At 40.7% G+C, this 26,082-nt stretch overlaps 2 protein-coding genes across 2 annotated transcripts in view; both read right to left on the reverse strand.

Annotated features, from left to right (window-relative positions):
- LOC111147704 (KIAA0408 ortholog) overlaps positions 1-18,152 on the reverse strand; it is a 29,980-nt gene extending 11,828 nt beyond the window's left edge. Inside the window, exon 1 of the mRNA XM_022503937.1 lies at positions 16,581-18,152. The gene's annotated coding sequence lies outside the window, so the exon portion shown is untranslated. The remainder of the gene's footprint in view (positions 1-16,580) is intronic.
- The window catches only part of LOC111147703 (SOGA family member 3), a 76,080-nt gene that overhangs the window by 11,828 nt on the left and 38,170 nt on the right, over positions 1-26,082 (reverse strand). The window contains exons 5-7 of the mRNA XM_022503936.1: positions 25,531-25,602; positions 18,287-19,462; positions 16,581-16,887 (exon numbers count right to left, since the gene is read on the reverse strand). Of these exons, the coding sequence (XP_022359644.1) occupies positions 16,777-16,887; positions 18,287-19,462; positions 25,531-25,602 (1,359 nt within the window). The 3' untranslated portion in view covers positions 16,581-16,776. The remainder of the gene's footprint in view (positions 1-16,580; positions 16,888-18,286; positions 19,463-25,530; positions 25,603-26,082) is intronic.

Below are 26,082 nucleotides of genomic sequence, written 5' to 3' on the forward strand. Positions count from 1 at the left end.
CATACAACTGTGGTAGATTCTGCTGCAACAGAATTACTCCTGTTTTGATGCAACCGGATTGTGTGTTTCTGTGAATTGAAGTCCTGAGTAGTACAGGATCACAGTCTCCATTTATATTCAGAGTCGCAAGCCCATGACAAACGTGAGGACTGTAATGATAAGACCCCTGAATTGGTAGTCAATCTGGGTGGGACTGACATAGCAGCAAAAAACTAAACTGAATCATAAAAATATGTTCATTATTTTAGTTCATCAAGTAAAATGTAAAAGCAACAAAGCCATCCTGGGAACCACATGCTCTGATTTTCTTCTAATGGACCGTATACCACAATCTGTTTAGCCTATTGAATACAGAGCACTGAAGAAAACACTGCTCCATTTGCAAGGATATCCTTGATCACATTAAGCAGTGACTGAAATAATTAGATTTCTAGCATTTCGAGTGTGCATATTTAGGCTTTGAAGATGCAATTTATTTAATTAACAATTATTTATTTATTTGGATGGCACGTGTGTGTGGTTGGAAGGGGGCAGGGGGAGAGAATCTAAGCAGGCTCCATGCTCAGCACAGAGCCCAACGCAGGGCTTCATCTCATGACCCTGAGATCTTGACCTGAACTGAAATCACAAGTTGGGCGCTCAACTGACTGAGCCACTCAGGCACCTCTGAAGATGCAACTTAAAATACCAGATCAGTAATTCTGTTATATGTCATCTAAAATCTCTGAGATTTATTTACATTAAAATGGATGCTACTTAAAGGGTTGTTACAAAGATTATATAACACACGGTAGGCAACATCGTTTGAGAAATCTACACATTTTCTCTAGTTCTTCCTTTAAAAAATCATGGTCTGACTTCTACCAAAAATAATTTCTATTAAGAAGGGCATATGGGGACCTGGCTGGCTTGTTTGGTGTAGTGTTTGACTCTTGATCTCAATGTTGTAAGTTCAAGCCCCACGTTGGGTATAAAGTCTACTTAAAAAAAAAAAAAAAAAAAAAAAGGAAAAAAAAAAAAAGAAAAAAAAGGCAGACTGATACTTTTTAGTGGGTGGAAAAGAGTATTTAAAATGTCTGAATCACCACTGAAGATAATGATGGCTATTGGAAGTCTAGCTCTTTGGTTATCTGGGCCATGACCGAAATGTGTTAATTTACCAGGTGGCTGCTAATGCTAATTACGAACACAGTGACCCCAAAGTCAACAGCTGTTTGGGTATCGGAGCTGTGGCATGAAGCCGACATAACTACTTAGCAAGCCCCATTTTGTAGTGGCAGAAGATGACCGTGTATTTCGCGTCCCAAATGTAAGATAAACATTGAAGACTAATTTCATTTTTATCAGACTGTTCTGAACATGCATATCCAAGGGGTAAACTGCTCCAAACATATTTTTTGAGCTGCAATCTGTCAATGAATTATAACAGACTAATAAGGATAAAAAAAAATGAGTGCCCTAGACAGGGCTCTACCTTCAAAAACAGCCCATAAATATTGCGATCTACATTGTCATTCTCATAAACAATTTGCTACAGAGCCTTTGTCATTTTTACCTATTTCTTTGACAGTCTTAATACTGTGACTAATTCAGTAAAGAAAAGAAGCTAATTTCAGGTCTGAGATGCTCTCATGTCTCATTTTATCCACTTAGCCATGCTGTTTTTCTAGTCTCATGTTCCATCTCCTCTGTCCATCCTATTGTCCTTTTGCTACCTTCCACACCTGTGAGCCAGTGACCAGTGACCACAGTACCCAAAGCAAGTTGCCTAAAATAAATACATTAATGAAGATCTAACAAAACGAAGATAGTAAAGAATATACACAATCTTGTTTTCTGTTTGTTTTGGTAGATCTGTCATTAATCTTGATTATCTAGTAATCTTTTAGTTTCATCTACTAACTCTTCACAGGAAATGCACAGTGCCTATTTTTTGACTGGCAGACTGCTTTGAAGCTATATGTAATTGACTGTGAAATGAAACTCTCTTGCTTACACTAGGTACTTAACACTGTGGTTTCTTAGGGAGAGTGGAATGGTTTAAGACCTCAAGAGGCAGCTGCAAAGGTAACCAAGAAAATTATAGAAAGGGAGCAGATTAATTTCAAGCTACCTGGAAAGGTGTTATGACAGCCCATGTTTTGTCCTGTTTCTAAGCACAGGAAATATTCAGAAATCTTCACAAAGTTTCTCCTATAGTTACATAGCAAATGGCCCCAATTTTCTTTCCCTTTTCTAAACTATCCTTTTTTTTTTTTTTTTTTTAAGATTCTATTGATTTATGAGAGAGAGAGAGAAAGAGAGAGAACAGGAGCAGGGTGGGGGGTGGGGAAGAAGCAGGCTTCCTGCTGAGAACCTAAGGCCCTGAGCTCATGACTTGAGCCCAAGGCCTATGCTTACCTGACTGAGCCACCCAGGCATCCCTCCAATTTTTCTTTCTATTGATAACTCTTCTTCCTGAATCACTTCCAGACCAAGGCTAAAAGGTGTCAGATTATTCTTTTTTTTTTTTTTTTAAAACCTACCTGAAGGTCATCCAGGAAAACTACTTCAGGCTTGCTTTTTGTAACAGCATTATACATGAACCCAGGTAATGTTGCCAAAGCAGACAGAGTCCTGCACTTAACTGTGAACAGCCAAACTCATCACTTACTTTGGATGAGGGCCAATCTACAGAGCTTCTCCTTTCCATGGCCAGAGCAGTATCTAGTGCCAGGAAATGTAATGGCTATGGATCAAAAGCAAGCCTTTGAAAGAAAATTCCTATAGAGCAATATCTGTGCCAAATTTTGTGGGAGGATTTATGTTGTCTTCCTAGCATCTATGTCATGTCATAAATGTCAAACGTAATATGACTGAATTTATTGCTTTCCCCTCCAGAAATACAATGGGGTCCAAAGAGTAGTAGTGAGGATTACATGAACAAAACAGGGAGAACGCTTAATAAAAGTGCCTCACATGGTTTTGAATCCTAGTGGGTGTTCAGTAAATGCCTGTTTCTTGGTTTCTTCCTTCCATCCTTCCCTTTTTCTTTTCTTCCCTCCCTCCCTCCTTCCTTGCCTTCATTTTTCCTTCTTTATGTTTTCTTTCTCTGGAATAAAACTTACAATTTTCACCTTTAATTAGAAAATTAATAGGAACAAATCTAATTTTACAGACTCTCATATTTTCAATGACTTTCTTTTGCCATCAGTATTTTTCAAATATTTTAAGAATACATGGCAAATTGAACATTTAGGCAACTTTTTTTTATTGTTAATAAAAATTTGAATAGACAAATCTTACATTAAACTGCTTTTATTATAATTCTCCTTAAATATTAAAAAAAATTCCAAGTAATAGGGCAACTTTGTAGGAACATAATGTCCTATCATGAGAAGTTACAGGGTAAAGTGGTTCAGCAGATTCTAAAACTCCATTTCAGTGCTCTCTACTGAGGCAAATACAAAAGTTCTCTTTGTTCCTAGTTGTCACATTTTTCGCCCATGGATATTGGCATCTATGTGGGAGAGGAGGAAGGATTTGAGCCATCTACATCCCTCTCTGTCTCCAACTCTGTATCATTTCGCTTCATGCAGAATTTCATTCAGAATACAAGTTTATTAGAGCAAATATAAAAGGATCGAGTGAACTGCATTAGTCATGCATGTGTCCTTTCCTCGACAAGGCTAAGGTAGCATTATATAATCTATGTAACCTACTTCTGAGTCCCTGAGGCTAAGGCAGGAAGCCAGAATTGCTGGGTTGGGAGTGGGTAGCCCAAGCATGGTGATGGGGTGGGAAATAGTTCTGCTTATCTTCTGCCCTATAAGCATGCAGCATTTAAGAGAAACTCAGGAACCTCACAAAAAATTAATTTCCCAAATCAGTCTCAATTTGGTCATGGTAACACTTTTTCTGAGGAGAGCTCCAATCTTCCTATACTTTGGTCATTACTATTTTAACCACCATCCCCCTCTCCCCGCTGTTGGAAACTGGACGTCAGCCAGACAAATGAAACAGTGTTACGGGTGCTGACCCTATGGCTACTTCTCTCTTCTGAAATTTTTGTTCTGAGTATTTGTTTCTTGCTCTCCTATTTCTTTTTTCTAAAGATGCTACTTTTCATATAATCAAAGGTTTTTCATTTGTAGGAGGTTACAAAGGAATGTAGGAATGCTACACACAGTAGGTACAATCAATCTCACAATTCCTAGCAAAATCATTGGCCCTAGAAATGCTTTGCTTCTCTTTAACCTTGAGGGATGAGGAATTCCTCTGCCCACACCCATTGGCGTTAGGCACCATTAGCCTCCAAGACTCTCTAGCTCTTTCTCCAGGCTGTTACAAATCACTTGCATCATTTCAACAAATTAAGACCTTACTCCTCCCCTATTGTTGAAAGATGCAAGTGCATCTTTCAAAGACAACCACGATTTGATTTCATGCAGGGCAAAAAGGAGTATTTTCTCATTGCTGTTTATTTTTATTTCACCATGTTCCTCATGTTTCAAAAAGGCCAAAGCAATAATGCTACATGCAATTCTGAAGAAATCCTTGACTTCTCATTTGATTACCTTCTCTTTCCTTGTTTTTCTTCAGTTATACACTCATGCTAGAAAACATCCAGGATTAAAAAAGAAAGAAAAAAAGAAAAGAAAGAAAAAAAGCTTCCTAGATAAAGACACGCTGATTTTACTTTTCTTAACTTAGAAAACTTTCGAAAGGAACTTCTGTCATGGATAAGTAAGTACCCAAAATCCATCAACTTAAACAACAGAAGACGTAGTGTAAGATTCCCAGCTAACCACAGATTCACAGGTTATGAATGGCACTCATTTCCACTCAGATTACAAAAGCACTAGTCATGGAGTGAGCAAACCATCATCTTGAATGAACTACATTTATTTTTCATTGTAATTTTCAAATACCAACAATCTCCAGGAGTGTGAACTTTACTCGGTAAATGTAAACAGTCTTCATCCTGATGAAAAACAGCATTCTCGTAAATACATTTAATGAAATTCCACAGTAGGTGAAGTACTGCTCGAAGTAATGAGAAGCAGTGCTTGAAAAAGACCGTTTCAGAGGGTGGATGTCGCTGTCAGCTCTGAGTTGGGAAATCCACCCACAGCAGCTGAACCTTGCTTCCCTGGGAGTCAATAAAATCCGCTACTCCACCCTGCTCGCTGTTTTTAAGCCCAGACACAGACAATGAAAGAGGCAGATGTTGAACTAACCCTCCACTTAAACAGTGTCCGGAGTTTAAGTCACATCAGCAGCAGCCCCTCTATATTTTGCCATAATGAGTCACTTGATAGAAAGAAACATACCTTTTTGCTCTGGGGAGAAATCCTACGGATGTTCCACCACAACTAGCAGTGGAAGGATAGCTAGGTTTTGTTGTTTTAAAGACGAAAGTCTCAGCTCGATGTATCTTGCTTCTTTGCAAGAAATGGGAGTGCAAAATCTGTCCAACCATTCAACAGAGCAGCACTGACAAGTCCCTTAGAAACCTTCAGCCCTTTCACAAATCAAAAAGCTGCTCAGCTCGGTGTCACAGCAGCAGCTGAGACGACTGTGACGTCAGTTACTTGGAGGCGGCCTTCAAGCCAGTCTTCCAACCAGAGCTCTGTAACTTTAGAGCGGCTCATACTCTGGGTAAACAACTCCAGGTCCAGGACATTTTTAGCTTTTATAATGGAGCCCAGTATTTTCAAACTTGCCAAAAGAGCTGGTGTTAATATCACACAATGACAATGGCCAATTTTAGATTTCATTTGGAAAAGTCAACTCAGTTTTTATAGGCAAGAATTATCTCCTTGCATACCTCTCTCTTTCCTTTTTTCAGCTAGAGTCAGAAAGCCCTCTTCAGTGCCTTGACAAGTAGGTGTCTGGATGTGGCAGAACAACACCGGGAGCCGTCTCCAGAGATTTGTGAAAACGTATCAAATGTCTGACTTTAAATAAAGTGGAAGTGGGACATAGGGAAAGACCAACATCATACGCTTCACGTTTCTATGACAGCTTGCTCTCTGTATAGTGATGTCTTCCCACGAGAGGAAGTCAGAGACCATGGGAAGGAATGATATTTATCATGGGAAGAAAACAACAACCACCACCACGAGATACCCATGTGCTTGCTTTCAGCTGAGGTATACCGCAGCCCGAGTATATGGAGGGGCCCCCTAGACCATGGCCAAATCAATCTATCCTGGAAATACTGGGAGAGATGCCTTCTTGGCAACATTTCCAGGTTGTGCATGAACTTGTACACGCATGCCTCTGCTCATGTTCGGTTTAAATGAGTTATAAGAAAGTGTCTAAAACAATTTTGTGTGTATTTCGGCAAATAAGCCTGTTAAAGGTTTAAATACTAAGATCTTACCCTCAAGTCTGAAGAATTTCCTGCGTGGTCATTAAAACATTACACATTCACTTTCACATGATTTTTTTTTTTTTTTTTGCATGGTTCCTGATGAGAATTTTGTGGGAGCTCAAAAGTTCAGTAATAATAACCTGCTCATGGTAGCACTTTAGTGCAATTGAAGGAAATCATGCTGTGTTTCAAAAGCCTGCCATCATGATTTCAAAAGCAATAACAACATAATGGTTATAGCAATAACAACAATTACTCAGGGAGAGGCAGCTCTCTGCAAAGCTCTGCACTAAGTACTTGGAATGTATCTTTATCCTAGTTCAGGCTCATAGCAAATGTATCTGTTGATATTATTCACCCAGTCTTACTGATAAAACCCTGAGATAGAAAGTAATTTCCCAAAGTTCATAGAAAGATGCCCATGTGGAGGAGTAGGGTTTGGAACTTGTTTCTCCAACTGGAGGCCAGGGAATTTTGTCATGGAGATCTTGGTTGCCATCCTACTGCCACCACTCATCTGTGTGAAATTTTGAGTGTGTTTCTTCTGTAAAGGGATACTTATATTTACTTCCTGAGGTTGTTGTCAGAGTGTTAGGGGATACTTTTAGTGCCATGCACCCCAAAAATGGTAGCGTATTCCTGCCTCTATCCTTACCAGGACAGGAGGAAAATCCTGGAGTGGGGGAAAAGGATTGCCCCAAAGCACCTATTCAGAATGATCTGGTAACATTTCTGCCCCTACACTTTCTTCCACTCTGAACCTCTTCATTTCCATGTGTCCTTTGTAAATATAATTAAGACTGGTTTTTAAATCCTATTGGAACTTCAGATAATATGTGGCTAAGTTATGGGAGAAATGATGTTGGGCTATCCTCTGTACTGTCACTCAGCAGGATCAATTCCAATGCCCTCTTCATGGAAGTCCTAGTAATTATTTATCATAGGTGCTTCATCTGCTTCTTGTCATGGTAAAACTCACCTGAAATTATGCAGAACCAAACTAGAAATTTTGACAAGAGTTTCACCCCACGTCTATCACTTATTCTAGTGTTTACCAACCCTTTTTGTTGAATAATTTTTATATGTATTAGGTTCAATTTCCATGCTATATACACAAATATATATGATGAAAGGACAGGACGGCAATTAAAAATTCAGTACAGGTGCTCTTGAATCTTTCCACGAAAAACATTTTTAAAAAAACTTTAAGAAAAGTTCCTACTGCTAGGTACATAAAAAGACCAAGGCTGGTATACTCAGCCCCTCAGGGATATCTGGATATCTTGAAGTGCCTGACATTTTCAAGCTGATGTCAAGAATGGCTGAAAATTTTATGGCAAAAATGCAATTTGTGGTATAATCTAGATTGCTTTTAAACCAATTTATATATTTATGCCTTCAAATATGAAATTGACCCAAATCATTGCTCTGCCTCTTGGAGAGAATTTGGAAGAATCATGCAAATCTGGTGCCATACTAATCCTATCTCAATGTAGAACTAATATGTGAGGACATGAATAAAATAACATTTCATGTCAAGTAAATGCAGCAACACCAGTTAGGTGTCGAGATACAAAAAGGAAAATCCCAAAAAGGATTTAAAGAGGTCTATATGCATAATAATCTTAGACCACAGACGAAAACATTTTGGAAAGGGTGAAACAAGAACATTGAGTGCATAAATGTCATGGCAGGTGTTTCTAGATGTAGAGAATTTTAGAGCCAGAAAGAACCTCTGAAATCATCTAGCCAACCCTCTCATTTTACAGCTGAGGAAGGAGGCCCTGATGGTACGTCATCGGGTCAAGGTCAGAGAGCCACTTACTAGCAGTGCCGGGAATAGAATCCCGGTCTTCTCATTCTTGGTGGAGTGCCTTGAAGTTTAAAATGCCAAGGAGTTCAAGGGAAAAGGATTCGGGGCATGAGACATTGAATTCTGGCCTTGTCAACTTCTAAATTCCGTCTTTTAAGTCCACATGAGGGAGAGGCTACTCCATCTTCCGAGTATAACATAGGAGTCAAATAGAGTATTTATCTTGATGACTGCCTACCTACAGAGGCCTGTGTCCTGAGATAATCTGCATCTTGAGTCCAAATGCAAAGATAAAGGGTTTTAATTTGGTGGTTGAAGAATATCTGGGAATAAATGTTCCAATTTTGCCTTTAGCAGGCTAGCACACATTTAATTTATAGTTTTCATCGAATGATGATCTTGAAGCCTTGCAAAGCAGTCATTTATTTAATTTCTTTATGCTATGGCAACTCTGGCTGTATATGAGGCTGGTGGCTTCTGACTTCTGGTTTGCATACTTTTTAAAGTCCCTTTTCTTTTACTCTTCAAACATATTTACCAGTTGAAAGGGTATCGTATTTCTATTTTCCTTGACAAGGAAATGGAAACAATTGGAAAGGGGATGAATTTGAAAAACTGAACTTATTCTTATGCATATTAAAATGTAGAGACTATTATCGGGCATACATTTAAAATAATCTTTCCTTCTGGAATAATGTCTTTTGCAATTTTCAAAATGTTTTATGATACATGATATTGATTGTTTAGTAGAACTCTCTTGACCCTTAAATTCTCTTTCATTCTTTCGGGAGAGGTCTTGGGCACTCCAATTAATGTTCCATTTAACAAATATTTGTGAGCACCAACTCTGTACGAGGTAAACTGTTGGATCCTAAGGCCCAGAAGAAGAGTAAGACAAATCATTTTTCACAATGAGCTTGGTCAATGCTGATGATTCCTGAAAGGTAACCTTAGGCATGACTGCCCACATCCTGAGTAGTCCACTACCCAAAAATAAACTTATAAACAAATGTGAAGAGACTCTCCTCCTAGTCCCCACAGCATTCCATCAAGGGGACCATAATTTAGTGTTAATTCCCAGCCTTGCTGTACCCTGCAATCACTCAGAGAATGATTAAAAAAAAAAACAAAATCATGAAAGTTGGAACATTCCCCCAGACTTTGGAATCAGGTGATGAGGCCAGGATTTCTTAATTTTTACAAAGTTCCATAGCTAGTTCTCTCAAATTGGGTCCTGTGTTATTTCAGTCCAAGAATGACAGGGTTTGGATTCTGTCTTAGCAAAAGCAATATAATTTTGATACTTATAAGAATCTGTTTTGGGTTATAAGATTATGAGAGTCACACACAAAGTATTAGATTGTCACATATTTAGATTGTTGTGTTTCAGCAAATGTGCTCTTTCCCCAGTTCTGGATGTTTTCCCCCTAGAATCATGGGATGCTGGCTCTCTCTTCTATTCTGAGTGTTAGTGGCATGTCAGCAGAGGTTTTAGCCAAGCATATCTGTCATGGGGCTTATGTACAGGCATTTCCAGATGACAAAAATATTCAAAAGAAACAATCTTAAACGAACTGTTCTGTTTAAGTATTGGTCTGTGTTCTGAAGAAATAAAACAATAAAGCAATAAAACATTTTAGGATTATGGGCTATTTAAAATTAGAGATAGATCTGGCTTACTGTTCTCAAACTGGTTTTTCCACCTCATTATATTATTTACAGATTCTTGACTTGGGAGCTTTGGATAATGATGAGAACAAAATCTAAATAATAACTAATAACGGGACCTATTGTTCTAGAGTTACCTCTTATTTCAGAAAAGAACCTCAGGAATGCTGGTCCACCACAAGAGGGCCACCCCGAGTCATTTCTCCCTCAGAGGAGTTCCAGCAGTAAAGCAGGGCGGAGATGCCCTTTAGCCAAAGACAGAGCAAGAAGTCCCTACTCCCTTTCCCTTCCCCACCTGCCTTCCTGGGGAGTTGCTGAGTTGCTGAGTTGCCGAGTTGCCGGCCCACCTGTGTCTTCTACCAGAAATGTCAGATTTATCACCAATAGGTGGTAGTAGTGTATTTCCAGTTTGTAATTGTCTAATAACATTTTATTGACAGAAGAAGCAGTTACTGGCTGGTCCCACCTTGGCACATAAAAGAAGGCATTTGGGGGAAATTGGAAAGGGAGATGAACAATGAGAGACTATGGACTCTGAAAAACAATCCGAAGGGTTTGAAGAGGTGGGGGGGTGGGAGGTTGGGGGAACCAGGTGGTGGGTATTAGAGAGGGCACGGACTGCATGGAGCACTGGGTGTGGTACAAAAACAATGAATACTGTTATGCTGAAAATAAATTAAAAAAAAAAAAAGAAGAAGAAGAGCCAGCACATAGAAAGGACTGGGAGGAACAAGTAAATATAGGTTAGCTTTGATTGGAGCTTGGGAAAAGAATCAGTTTCATGGGACATGAAATGGGGAGAAGGAGGGGTGATGAGAATGGGAGATTGTCTGGGTGGGTGCCAAATGTATGGGTTGGTGCCCAAGTGAGAAGAAATATGTCATCATGACGTGGGAAGACTATGGTAAAGGCTCTAAAGATGGAGGTACAAACAGCGAGGCCCAAAGCCACAGTTCCGGGCAGCCCTGTGAACATTGTGATCAGAGCACTCTGCAGAGTCAGCCAGACCCATGGCCCACACCAAGGTCTCTCAGGAAATCCACGAGAGACGCAAACACAGTACCCCCAATGGCTGTCCTTCGCCTTGACACCATATTCTTTTATTGATGCTGTTGCCATTGAAATATTTTGCACAGGAAGAGTCCCACAACTTCATTCTTTCTTATCTGTTCTGAGTTTACCTTGCTTTTTTGAATCCATCTACTTTCTACAAATAGCAGGACTTCAAACAAAGAGCTTATAGCATCCAAGGCTGGGGGATCCTAACTTTCCATCAGTTACCTCCTTTGGGGGCTTCATGTGGATATTTTCATTATATGGAGCCTAAGCAGTTAGAATAAGGCTAAGACCTTCCATGTAGTGGCCCTGGTGCCTCAGCGGATATGCTCCCCCGCCCCCACCCAGGTAAAGTTGCTCAGATTCCTAAGAGTCATCTAAAATCCAGAATAAATGGATTTTGCTGACTTGTTAAGTAACATTCTCCCTCTGAAGTTCTAAAGAACTGATTTAGGTTGCCACATAGGTTGTTCTATTTAAAAAGTCAAGCTCTGTTTTGTCTGTCCAGGAATTCATGATTCAGAGGAAATGACATGGATTGTGCAAAAGTTGCACATATTTGTGAAAATAAAGAAAGGAAATTATAAACTAGATGCTAAGCAGAATTTTCTGACTTTAAGAAATAACAGACTCTATAAGGTATCTTTCGGAAAAAAAAAAAAAAAAAAGCTCTCGAATTCTCTTCCCTTATAAGCCATTTGAGGCCACTGGGCAAACCAATGCGCTTCTCTCTGCCCCTCACACCCTCTTAATTTTCAAACGCATAGATAAGTTAAGATAGGTATTTTCAACATGAATTTGAAGAGCTGACTTGGCTTTCACGGTACATTATGTTGGACAACCTCAAAAAGGAACAAATGTTATTTGTCAGCCTTTGATAAAATCATGTACCAAAGGGCACCTGGGTGGCTCAGTGGGTTAAAGCCTCTGCCTTCGGCTCAGGTCATGATCCCAGGGTCCTGGGATGGAGCCCCACATCAGGCTCTCTGCTCAGCAGGGATCCTGCTTCCCTTTCTCTCTCTCTGCCTGCCTTTCTGCCTATTTGTGATCTCTGTCAAATAAATAAATAAAATCTTAAAAAAAATCACGTCTTGTTTGTTAACATAGATACATAAGCAGCTCAGCTCAAACACTCAGCAGGGACCACGGAAAATCAACATTGAAGGACAGCTTTTCTCACTTTCTGATATGCTCTACCACTGTCTCTTCAATCCTTACCTTCAGTTAGAGCATCTGACCCAAAGCATGACTACCAGATGAAAGTGGGCTGGAGTTCTACCCAAATATAGCTACAAAGAGTGTGTGAATGTGAATATTTGGAATTAGGGCTTTGCTACCAAATTGACATACCAAACTTCTCTGGCAGCTGATTAAATAACTGTGTCGCAACTCTGTCACACGGCTTGAAAAGAAGGTTGCAAAATACAGGCCAATACACATTCCAAGCTCAGCACTGAATTTTCCCTTGTTTTATGAGTTTGAGTCAGTTATGCTTAAAAATAGCCAACTAAATTTTTTTTTCTTAAATCCAGGCCAACTTACCAAAGACACTCTTTCCTAAGCTCAAGAATGTGCATGCAACAGAATTGTCTACAATAAGGTTGGCTTGTTTGGATTTCTTGTCAGTGTCATGTTTAAATAGCACAGCTTCAAAGGTACAAATAGGAGAAAATTCCTTGTCTCAGTAGTTGGAGGACTTTGTTCTCTTGATGAACAAAGAAACCCAGGCCTTCCTCTTTTAGAACTAGCTTTGTACAACAAAGATAATGCAAGTAACAGGATCAAAGGGGAGGGGAAGAAGGTACAGGGGATGCTCTTTCTGAGGTCTCGGGTACCATCTCTGTTAACAGGCTATAGATGTAGTTAACACCTATAGGGACAGTAAGAGATGGTGATGTAGGGATGATATACCACAGACTGTGGGCACTCACAGAACAGCCTTAAGTTCCAGGGAGAAGGCAGCAAGGGATAAGGTTGCTTTGTACTTCCTAGCAGTTTGCTAAAACCACCTCCTACACACTTGCTCCCAGCAGTCCCACGAGATAGAAGCAGGTCTGAACTCCCTGATGCTGAATGCATGTCTCACTGTACACTACAGTGTGGGAGAGGGGTGTGCTTATATGTGGACACAAATGGGAAAGTGGGGTATGTAGCGGTTAGTGGAGAGTTGGAAAGCATCTCCCTGGAACTCAACCATATTGTAAAGTTGCCTCCTTAACTTCAGAGAAGCTGTCAGAGTGACCCCAATTCTCTCAGAACATGGCAGCAGTAACCAAGTCAGTCCTGTTTCCCCTCCTCAGTTTCTTACTGGGGTTCCATAGATGGAGTGCCTGGATTGAATTCTTCTCTAAAACCAGTGCCCTAGAAGTTCATAGGTGAGATTAATATCCCTGTTGCCAGGATGACTTTAGTTCCTAACAAGAGATCTAAGGATGCGGCTGGTGTTTTGATCAGCCTAGACCTCCTTTGGCTAGCCTCTCCTTTGTTATTCAGGCCACCAGATATTGTGGATATATATGCAGCACCCCAGTATGTAAGCATGTAGGCATGTATGTATGTATGCATGCATGCATATATGTATTTATTGTTTCATTCCATGCAAAAATGTCTTGGGATTTTACTGTTTTCTTAGGGAAATCCAACATGCTCTCAGGTGTCCAATAAAAATAAACTGCAACCATGAGCCTTTTTGTTTATTTGTTTTGACACTTCACTAAGAGTACCTGTTAGAGTTAGCTGTTCGTCCGGGTCAATGAACCAACTGAAAGTGCTAAGAGAGTAAAAACCGAATTTCATTTTGTCTGCACCTAACAGCCACCTCCTTACATGGTTTGTTAAATACACAAGGGATCAGGGTGCCTGGGTGGCTCAGTTGGTTCAGCGTCTGCCTTCAGCTCGGGTTGTGATCCCAGAGTTCTGGGATCGAGGCCTGCATTGGGCTCCTTCCTCAGTGGGGAGCCTGCTTCTCCCTCTGTCATTCTGCCTCCCTTTCTCTCTCTGTCTCTCATGAAGAAATATAGAAAATATTTAAAAATAAGTAAATAAATAAATACACAGGGATCCATGTTCTGTATTTCTGTTGCATTCTCACACCTCTTGTATATGCCTTCTCATCTTGGTTTGGACACCAGTCAGCTGGCACCTATCGTTCCCAGAGGATTTGTGGCACACCACACAGGAAGCTTTGTGGAGTAGATAACTGTATACAAATCCACAAACTGGTGGATTGTCCGTGTGTGTGTGTGTATATGTGTGTGTGTGTGTGTGTGTGTGTGTGTGTGTGTGTGTGTGTGTGTGTAACTGTGGTCATCTCGATGCTCTAACTGAGGGTGTGTATGTGCCTACACTTGCAGGTGTGCTCATGACCCTGCACCCGCCCACTATTCATCTTGGTCCTGTTTTCTTCCTGTCCTCTTCCCATTTGTCTTCTCTGCTTTTGTTGGTTTCGAGAACCTGTGCTAATGAAAGAGAGTTTTCTAACACTGCACCACTGTGGAATTAGAGTTGCTTGGTCATTAGAGGCAAAGGCCATATACTAAAGATGGAAATGCTCTAGAGAGCATGTGGACATCCACTGAATGGCGGAAGCTTTAAGGTCTGCTGAAACCTAGACGGTTCAGGATTCTATACCGCTGGCCTCACAAAGTTGGCCGCAGCCTTGGGTCAGGCTGCATATGCATATTTTAGACAATTCAAATATCTAAAGCAATGTTTCGAGGGAGTTTTAGAAAATACAGAAGCCTTGGTTCAAAAATTCAGTGTCAGTTGGTAAGGTGGGGGCTCAATTCTAGAAACATCCTAGGAATTCAATTCTAGAAACATCCTAGAACATCAGTGTGCAGTTAGGACTGAAAACCACTGATCTAGATATTGAGTTCTTGATTCTTTTCATGATAAAGGAAGTTACAATTCTGAAGCCTGTTTCTTAAAGTCACACAGGGTAGTGACTATCCATGATACTTCTGAAGTGAGCACGTTCACTGCATACCATGCTTCATCAGAGGGACAATATTAACCATTTGGGTGGGACAATTATTTGAGATTTTGATTCCTTTCCTCTTACTGCCATTAGAGCTTCCCAGTTACTGTGACCACCTACAACACCTCCATAAACCACCCAATGTTCCAGGGGTAGCTGAGAATCATCACTTAGGTGGGTGGGTATGGCTTCAAAGGCAATAAACATTTCCGATAAATTTCAGCCATCAAACACTGACTTTCAGTTCTGTTACTAAAATGGTCCCCCTGAGATGGCAGTCTGGAGGCTTAATCAAGGCTCTAACAGACAGACTTTGATTTTTAAAGTAGTTGCCTTCCCTGAGATAATTTTTTTTAAAGAAACAGTGGAATAATTATTAAATACGGCACTTAGATTATTTTATTTCTTTTTGCCATAAAGTTCTATCTAGCCTTTTGAATCTCTAAGACAAAAAGCCAAGTAGATAGTGACAGATTCCAACTGTTGGCTAACTACTCCTCCTCACTCTTGGTCTCTCTTCCCTCCAAAACAAAACAAAAGCCAAAAAGAAAAATGTAAAGAACAACACGGAGAACAAGAGCAGTTTTTTTAAATGGAATTCTCAACTATCGTGAAGTGTATTTTTTTTTTTCTTTTTTAAAAAAATTACTGCTCAAAGGGAAATGGAGGTACTGGGGGATGAGGGTTCAAGAGATTGTTACCAGAACCAACTTTCATAGTAGAGCAAAGATTTTCCACATATTATTCTTGATGCTGAGGTGCAAGATACCTCACTTTATTTATTTATTTATTTATTTATTTTAAGATACCTCACTTTAACCACAGATTTTCATATCCACCAGCCAAGCTGCAAAGCATTTCTGAGTGCTTGACTTCCCTGAGTGCTGATATTTCTGAATCCTGATGGCAGTGGTACATTCCAGTTTTCCACTGGGTACACTGTCAGCAAGATGGACAGAACAGGACATTTTGGATACATGGAACCTATCCAGGCCGCTTTAGGGATGAAGAGAAAGGGAGACGCTCGGGTTCACCAAAGCAAGTTTATACCTAGAGAACAACTCCCACTGGAACGATGTTACCGGCCTTGGATTTCAACTTGATGAAATTCTAGAAAATGACTATTTTTTCCCTACTGTACCATCTGCTCTGGAAGCAGTTCTATGTGATAACCTATTAGAGAGGCCAGAACTCCAGGCAACAAATTTGATCAGCAACAAATGCCCAAGTATAATAGGTAAATGCAGAAATGGCTGTTTTGCTTGGAGCTGGTCAAATGCAGTAGGAGGGATATAATCACTTTCTCAATGAACTAATGCGTAATTCACTCTCATGCTTCCAAACACATCTTTCTAAACAGAATGCCATCAGCAAGCATCACGACAAATTGCTTACTTTCCATGATGGTCACATTTCATTCATTCACCATAATTTTTGCTAACGTTTACTGGATAGCAAAACTATCTTGTTGGTCTAATGCAACCAAGCAAAGATACTTTATAAATCCATCTATATTTTGAGATGTGACCATTTTGTTAATGTCCAGCTTTTCAATTACCATAATAATCAACTACTGAGAAGTAATTGAAAGATTTTGTCATTTTTTACAGTCATAATTAGTTAGCAAGAAGAGTACAGACTAAGATGTAAAAGAAAGAAGCAAAAACTGAAATGATTTACATAAAAAGTCATAATTAGTTCCTTACCTGAAATATTTTAATGCTTGGGCTTCTTTTTGAATTTGGTAGTGGTAAGATGGGTCTTTTTAAAGAAATAGGCAGTCTTCAGTGTTTTTATAGCATTGATTACTACAGAAATTATACTTCTTTTACTTCTTGTCTTGAAGGGTGAACAAAATAAATAAACTGAAAATACTACAATGAATGGTAAATGATGAAAGATTTACAGTACAAAAAACAGCGTAAAAAGGAAGACAAGTTTAAATATCGTTGTGTAAGAAAGTGATGAAAATAATACAAGAATGAGAATAAGTAAAATGATAGGCTGGAACATCTGGGAAGGTAAATGCAGAGACAAAGAGAAGAGTTAATTAATAATAATTTTTAAAACTTAAATTCATATTAACTAATCTAAGCATTCATTCAATTTAAGATGAAGAAGAACCCTCCCTTAAGCCTGCATTTACAAAATCTGAAACCTGTTAATGCATACAGTTCTTTCTCTCACTCTGATTTCTACTTTTTTCCCTGATGGTATAATTGAAAACCCACATGCTTCAAGTATTCAAAAATCTGCTACAAGGAAACTGAAAGCCAACCATTTGACATTATTAGAGAAACAATAAGCCTTAATATTTCAAAATTCAACAAGTTTTATCACAAAATTTTTTTTTTCCATAACAAAGCAGAGCAACATGCAAGGTAAATAAGCAATAGGGTTGCGATTTTTCTAGTTGTGACTAACAGGCAGTTAATTTAATATCATGCTTCTGCGTATACAGTGATCTTTAAATTTAAATCTCTTGCGTGTCTTAAAAGCCATGCACGCTGTTGTACTTCCGTGTGTTCTCCAATGGATACAGGACAGGAGGCTTGCCAGAGAGGTAGTGCTGCCTGCTGTGTTTTACAAATTCTCTCTTATGTGGTTAATTCTGACAAAATGCATGGGTCTTTGGCCACCATACCTGGCTAGAGCAGCTCAGTCCAATTCATCAGTTGTGCCTCTACAAATTAGGATGAAGGAAAAATGGTTTTCCCTGTTCGGGAATAGTTATTACTATTTCTCTGAATCAGTGTTGGATTAAAGTTAAAGTAGAACACTCCTTCCCCAGTTTTGACATAGAGAGATGGCAGTGATTTTTTTTTCCCCCTAGAAATAACGATCCTATTACTTCCACTTGTAAAGGAGTGACTTCTATTTGTTCCTTTTGGTAGGGATCTAGACACAGTATCCTCTCTTCACTGTTGGCTTGTACATTTGCCAGTAGTTACACAATAACCCTGGATTCTAAGTAATTAAACCACTTTTGAAAACTCAATTTCAATCTTAGTTCAAAACCTGCAAATACACAATTAAAGATTCCCATCTGGGATCTTCTTACAGCCTGATCCATTAGAATCGGTAGAGTAATACTGAACATATCGACACATAATGATATATATTTAAGATCCTTTAATCTTTACACAAAAACTGATGGTGGGGGTGTGTGTAAATTTCCTTTTTAACCAAAACAGAGGGGAGGGAGTTACCAAGCGGGTTCCGAAAACCCGAGGCCTGAAGAAGGACAGTGTGAGAGAACACGTGTGCTGTGGGGCTACGAAGCCCAGTGAGGCTCTGCGCGGGAACCCTGAAGCGGGGCATGGAGGTCGGTGCGCGGAGACGCCCCAGCGGGGAGCACGAATCCGCGAACCAGCCTGGCCATCGCCGTGGCTCGCAATAGGCAGAACTGTACCTGACTCACGGATATGGGCTCCTCCGCGCCGCGGTCGTCCGCAGACTTGGGCACCTCGAGGCGGTCGATGAAGGTCTGCAGCTCCTTGCGGAAAGCTTTCATCTGCGCGTTGATGCGGTAGAGCAGCTCGTGTTCGCGGATGCGGCTGCCGTCGTCCTCCTCATCCATCAGTCCGAACAGGTCCCCGTTGGCCACGTAGATGCGCGCCTCCGTGATGATGGTGCTAGTGTCGGCGATGAGCCGGTCGATGGTCTTCCCCAGGCGCTCGGCCTCTGAGCGGATGTCCTTCATCTGCTGCCGGTCAGAGAAGCTCTTGGGCCAGGGCCCGGGCGAGGGGTAGAAGGAGCGGGTGGGCGTCAGGCAGCGGATGTTCCGCACCTCCTCCGAGTCGCTCTCGCCGCCGATGGGGCCCTCGCGCTTGCGGTGAGGCGGCCGCGAGTCGTCGTCGCTCTCCTTCTTGCCCGCGTCGCTCTCCGCGTCGCTGTCGCGCGGGCTGCCGCGGATGCCCAGGTGCGAGGCCAGGTCGTAGCGCTGCATGTTGGACATAAGCACGCGGTTCTCGTACTGCAGCTGCATGACCTTGCCGCTGAGCTCGTTAATCTGCAGGCGCGCTGCCTTCAGCTCCTCTTGCAGGGCCTCGGTCTTGGCGCTGTCGTGATGTCGCGCGCTCTCGTGGCCGCCTGACTTGTACTTGTACTTGTTGAGCTCGGCCGTGATGCGCTTGTTCTGCTCCTCCAGGTCCGCCACGTTCCGCCGCAGCAGCTCCGTCTCGTCCTCCACCAGCTGCAGGTGCTGCCGCAGTTCCGACAGGGATTCGCTCTGCTCCCTCATGAGCGGGTTGGCCGAGCCGTTGAAGTCATCCCCCCTCAGGTCGTCGAGTTCTGCCTTCAGGCCTCTGTTCTCCACCTCCAGTTCCACGATCTTCCTGCCCAGGATGTTGGCTTCTTCCTCCACGAGCCTCAGCCGCAGCTTGAGCTCAGCCTCCCTGGTGCTGGGAGGCCCCCCGGCTTCTCCTTTGGGCAAAGGACTGTCCAGATCCCCGTAAAAGGATCTGTACTTCTGAAGCTCGTGTTCGAATCGGTCCTTCTCTTTGTCGATCTTGGCCATCTTCTTCCTCATCAGAGCGGCTTCTTCCTTCGCGAACTGCAGCTGGCATTTCAGATCCTCACTGTCCTCCTCGTTTGGGAAAAAGAGGGGCAGAGGAGAGGAGGTCACTTTTATGTAAGTCGAAAACACACAAAAAAAGCACACCTGCAAAAGTAGTTGCCTTTTCCTTGTAATTAAGATTCAATGAGACCCAGATAAGTAGACGCTGTATGTTTTCTACAAATCATTTAAATTATTTGGTGGATAAAAGATGAGGACAATATCACATCCTGGAAACAATAAAGAAAAAGAAATATAAAAAGAGAAACACTATGGTCATCACTATTCAGAGACCATCATGTCTTGTAACTGAGCACAACTGTGGGGCTGTCATCTCAACAACGTTCCTTTTGCATGTTTTGTTTCTTACGTGATTTGAATTCCCCTGACTATAATAAATGTGAAACCTATTCCCTGGACGGAACACATGACGTGTACTCACTGCCCCTTATCGAGCACGGACTCTCAGACAATTTCTGGAAAGTTCTTTATCCATCTGACCTAATTTAATGTTTAGAGTGAACTTAGTAATAGATACTAAAATGCCTGGTTTAAAGATACTCCATAACTTTTTCAAGGTTACAGAGCTAGTACGTGGCAAAAAACAAAGGTGAAATTTGAATTCCGTTCTGTCTGACTCGAAGGCTCATGGTCATTCTGAAGGAGCAAAGAAAGTCTTCTCTCCTCCATCTTTATTCAAGGCAAAATTGTTTACTTAAAGACCTTACTTAAAGTAAGGAAAATTTAACACTGGAATGGCTCCTCCAAGGAGAAACTGGCAAGTGTTTCATCCAGATCATTTTAAAAATAAGGGGGCATCTGGGTGCCTCAGTGGGGTAAGCCTCTGCCTTCAGCTCAGGTCATGATCTCAAGGTCCTGGGATCGAGTCCCAAATCGGGCTCTCTGCTCAGCAGGGAGCCTGTCCCCCCCCCCCCCGCCTCTCTGCCTATTTGTAATCTCTGTCTGTCAAATAAATAAATAAATATTCTTAAAAAATTTAAAAAAAAAGATATATTCCCCATCAGTCTAAAACGAATAAAGTTGGTTCTGCCCGGTAAATGGATGATGGAGTAGATCTTATGGAAGCTCTTCTCACAATTCTTAGGCAACCTGCAAACACTAATTGCTGACTAAGTTGAAAAGTACAAACAAACTAAAATTGGAAATCAACTTGCTGAGAGTTAATATCAAAGTACATTATTATGCCCAAGGACACATTTCCTGAGGGCAATTTCCCCACATTTGCTTTTAAGTATGTATTTTGGGTCAACTGCGTAACTTCTGTGGATTTTGTTTTCCTCATTTTTTAATATGTTTTTATAAAAGATTTTATTTATTTATTTGAGAGAGGCAGAGAGAGAGAGCATGAGTGGAGGGTGGGAAAGGGGAGAAAGAGAGGGAGAGGGAGGCTCTCCGTTGAGCAAGGAGTCCTATGAGGGCTTGATCCCAGCACCCTGAGATCATGACGTGAGCCGAAGGCAAATGCTTAACAGACTGAGCCACCCAGGTGCCCCTTCTCATTTTTTAAATGGAAATAAAAATGCCTTCCTTGCCCAGCAATGAGTCAGCTGTGTTTGAAATGAATTGTGGTAAAGTAGCAGCAACCACTGGTAGTGAAGGTGGGAATAATAAGCTTCTGCCAGAGATGCTCATTAAATATAGCCCAGAGCCTTCGAGATGGAAGAGATGTAGAACAAGGAGGGCACAGGTCTCCTGTCCTCCTTTCTGTTAATGAGAATTAATATGGAAGGGTTGAGAGCTGATGAGTCCACAGAGCCTGACCATCACATTCTTTATATCATTATGCCCTGACATTAGCCCTACGAGGAAGGTGATCTAGTTCTACTTTATAGATAAGGCAGATGAGCTTCAGAAAGGTTGGTTAACCTGGTAGAGCACCAGTTAATAAGTGACAGAGCACATCTGTAACCAGACTGATTCCCAAACTCTTATTCTTTCCACTGTTAGTGTTGCCTCTAGAAAAGCAGCACAAGAGAAGGAAAGTAGGACAATGGGGTAAAAGAAAAGAAATCGGATGTGTTGGTTTGTATACTTTCCTCTAGAAGGGGTTTAGAAGAAAGGACAGAAGCACAGAGAGAAGAGATGAGAGAATTCCCAGGAGCACAGTGAGAGAGAAGGATGAGTGTAAATCACAGAAAGATTTGACGTGAAACTCTATTTCACAAGGCAAAAGAGAAGCTGTTCTACAAGAGACTATATGTTGGACCCTCAAACCTGTTCGGTGAGTATGAAACTAAGGACACAGAACAATATTTACTATTGAATCAGCAGAAGACTCAAAGATAACCCTGCTGTTTCCAGCTTAGGCATCTTGCTGGTTGGTGCTGCTAATGACAGGAAAAGAGAATGAACAAAGAGGAGGACGTGTGAAGAAGATGGGTCTAAGCATATTAAAATGCTGTCTTCGAGGTGTGTCAGTGGAGGGGTATCTAGCGGAAACATCTATCAAAGGCAAGTGAACTCAGGCCCAAGATTACAAAGATTACACCTCTGGCCCTGCAGAGAGTTCAGGTGCAAAGGGAAGGAACATGAGAATGAGATGTATAGAGGTGATGGTTGAAGCTATGGCAGTGGTTCTGAAAGGACCCGAAGAGAAGAAAAGAAAGAGAGACACATAAGACATGGTTAAAGGTGTGGCAGGCAGGCAAGAGAGTCCAATATCATGTAGGAATTAGAAACAATGCTTGAGTAGAAAGGTGACCAGCAATGAGCAAGTCCAATATGCCTTTACATAAGCTACGCTTTGTTAGAAAGTCAGAGTAGGGGAGACTGGGAAGTTAGGTTGAGTGTGGTAGTACTCCCTGATTGCAAGTCTAGGCCTTTATTTGCTAGTTAAAAAAAAAAAAAGTGTTAGTAAAATACTGCAGTTTGAATCCAACCAAAATAGCACTGGATGTGGTCTAAGTCACAGACTGGAGCAGAATAACACTTCACTCGGCTACATTAAGCAAGCATAACGTTTCATGTTTTAGCAAGGGAAGGCTACCTGATTTGCATATATGTAAACTCCCCTGCCTTAAAGGAATGAAAACATAAACCTTATTTTAAGACTTGGACATATACTACATGTAAGAAAGTCCCTATGAGGGATGGAGAAAATGATGGACAACATAGTAATTATTTTGTATTTGCTTAAAAAGAAATCTTTTCAGGGTGCCTGGTAGCTCAGTCATTATGCATCTGCCTTCAGCCCTGGTCATGATCCCAGGGTCCTGGGATCGAGCCCCACGTTGGGCTCCCTGATCGGCGGGAAGCCTGCTTCTCCCTCTCCTACTCTTCCTGCTTGTGTTCCCTCTCTCATTGTGTTTCTCTCTGTCAAATAAATAAATCTTAAAAATAAAATAAAATAAAATCTTTTCAGTATACAAAGTGTGATAGTTTCTACAATGCCAAGAACTTAAGAACCTGTAAGCCAGTGTGCCCTGCATGCTCAGCCTGTAACCTAAGTATTGTAGCTGCATTTGCAACTGAGCATGGAAATACTGTGTATAAATGCTGAAAACGTTAAATCCGAGATGGTATGGGAAGTGCCTGGCTGACAGTGTCTAGGCAGTACCTGCTTGCTCCTATTGTCCACAGTTAATGCTAGGCAAGAAACATTACAGTGCTTTGACATGTGAAGCAAGTGGTATCTTATTTTTGTGTATATTAAAGACTCACTCTTAAGAAGATATGAATGACATGTGAAGAAGGGGAGCATTAGGACGATGAAGGGCCAGCTGGGCTGAGTCGACCCCAGCTTTGACTGAGCCACTACTAGATGCTAAATAACATTCCTAATGAATTACATGGATTAAACTCATTTAATTCGTACCACTCTCTATTATGATCCCCTTTTACAGATGAGGAAACAAAGGCATAGAAAGAATAAGTAAGTCATCTAAGGCCATACAGCTGGCATGTCACTGCCCTTAACTGTGTGTGATACCATTTCTCAGCAAATAAAGTCACTGTGGTGCTGAAGGAACGTGTAAATCATACATCAAAGAAGGTGAAGCAAATAAAAATGAAGTACGAAGCCGTACAAATAATAGTAGGTTGAACCATATGGAATTGTCATTTGCATAGGTCAAAATCACAGCATGTTGGCAATTTCTTTTGGCTCAATCTAGATAAAGGAGACACGAGAGTATTCAAAAGCACATACTGAACATGTTGTAGTATCAGACACTAGACACTGACAAGTCAAAGCTGCATAACATGACCCATGATGACAATCCACCCTGGCGATGGGATGGTATGGGAGATGAATATATAAACAGTAGAATAGGAGGCTGGCAGTAATCTAAGAATCGATGGTCCTCAACCTTGACTGAGTAATAGAATCATCTGCGGACTACTTTATAATTGAGATCTCCCATCCAAGACAGTCCTGCTCAATCCACTGGGGTGGTTTTTGAAAAACTACAGGTAATAATCTCTGAAAATAAATGAACTGGAAACACTAGCAGGGACATTAATGGCTACAACAGCGCACTTAAAATTTCCCAGGTGTTTGGGCCAGGAAATAAAAATAGGTGGACCGCAATGTTTCTTGATTGTTGTAAGGTCCCAGGTCCCACTGGGAAACCCATGAAAGGTGTGGATGTCTTTTACAGAAAGGTGCCCACATGCGCGTAGAGTGGGAGGGTCACAGAGCTACAAACAAACTCTTAGATGTTCCTGGATAACAGAGTATTGTTGCAGAAATAAGTAAACTTTAACATGGGAAGTATAAGAATAGGCCAAATGTGAGTTTTAAAAGAAATAAACTGCTTATTAAAGCTGACTTAGGATTTTAGAACAGGGAGAATATAGCCCCTTCTCCATCAATGGGGTGGAGAAGAGAATTGACGGCAACATGTGAAATGACCCATAGCAAAATATGTAGAGAAGGTGGCTACGGTCATGGCAAAGGCAGAGTGAGAAAGCTACAGTGACAGAGCATCTTTGAACCTAGTAACACAACAACAAGAAAGATACAAAATGGAGTAAGGCTCTGGCTCTGAGACTCTTTGGGACTTTTGAACTGCTGACCCTTCTTGATATCCTTGTGCCAGGACCAGGAAAAAAAGTTAACCAAGAACAGAGCAGAGAGAGAGAAGAAAAGGGAAAATAAACATTCAAGATGCTGTGTTTTATGAGATGCCTGGGTGGCTCAGTCGGTTGAGTCATCTGACTCTCGGTTTCAGCTCTTAGCACGATCTTCTGGGTTGTGGGATGGAGCCCTGCACTCAGCTCTGTGTTCAGCTGGGAGGCTAGTTAAGATTCTCTCCCTCTGCCCTTCTCCCCACTTGTATGCTCTCTCTCTAAAATGAATAAATAAATAAATCTTTAAAAAAAATTTAATAAGTTGTGTTTTTAAAAAAATTGAGATCAACTTTTCCAAATTTTGGATATTTCAATATCGCTTTAGTTAAAATTATTATTTAATGAGAAAACAAATTGTAAGAATAAAAAAAAGTATGTTATAGTATGCAATTCCAACTGATGCATGCAAAAGTCAATAACTAGCCAATTTTTATGAAGAGCCATGACGTCATTTCTGCCCCCAAATATTTCCTCTTCTGTTTTAAAATCTCCTCCATTACATCTATCAGCACCTCTAGGCATCTCTTAGTACATCCCTTAAGTTTTATTTTTATTCATTTCCTTTCTTTTGCTTCCCCAATCACTGGCATAGAGAATTACTTCTTCTACGGCCTTCTCATCACAAGCATCTCCCACCCCTCACCATCCCTTTCTACAACATTCCTTTCTCTACTCACTTCTGATGCTATAGGAACAGCCATTCTCTTGACCTTATTAATTATGAATGAAGATGATTAGCACTGTGCATACAGTTGTCAAACATAGTAATACATAAGGTACTAATAACATTTTAAGCAATAATAGGTTTGTTAGTGTTAGCTTTATAAGCAAAGACACTGAGTGCTTTATTCTACCTCTATCTACAGCTACAGAATGGAGAGGCATAATTAAAAAAAATTTTTTTTACATGAGTGTATCTGGCTACTATGTCCACTTATAGATGTAGCTTATTCTTATATACATTTAGAAGTGTTTGATACACTAGTTGAAATTTTATTTCCACATACCTCTGTGGGAGTCTGTTGAGTCTTTTTTTCAGATTTTGGCAGATCTTTGCTTCCTCTTCTTTTTAAGGATAGCTGAAACAAAGCACGAACATATTTAGTTTGGTAAACTATTATTTTAACTCCATTTTATGGTCTCAAAAGTGTCTACTGTCATATGATAAAACCAAACCAAAGAAATTGTGTTAGTTCAATCATCAATCAGAAGAAAAAAAAATACAAACCAGATAGAATTTCATGTATTTTTACCTAGGACTGGGATACACTTTTCAGTAGATGAGTAAGTGGCAACCATCTAAATAATTTAAGGAAACCCACTGTGAAACTGCAGAAAACAACTTGGATAAAATTTAGACCGATGACCCAATATACCACCTATTCCAAACAAACGCAAATCCTTGTTAGCATTCCTCTCACCAAAGAACAAAAAGGAATAGGGTATTTCCAGTTGAAGGCAGGTTTTCATAAGCTTGTAAAGACAAACTTTCAGAGGATTTATGGAGAATTTGAAGAATTTTGCTCTTTCCTCACCACGCATCTCTGCAGACAAATACA

Source organism: Enhydra lutris, unplaced genomic scaffold (assembly GCF_002288905.1).
Source record: "Enhydra lutris kenyoni isolate GAN:26980312 unplaced genomic scaffold, ASM228890v2 scaffoldscaffold17, whole genome shotgun sequence".
Lineage (NCBI taxonomy): Eukaryota > Metazoa > Chordata > Mammalia > Carnivora > Mustelidae > Enhydra > Enhydra lutris.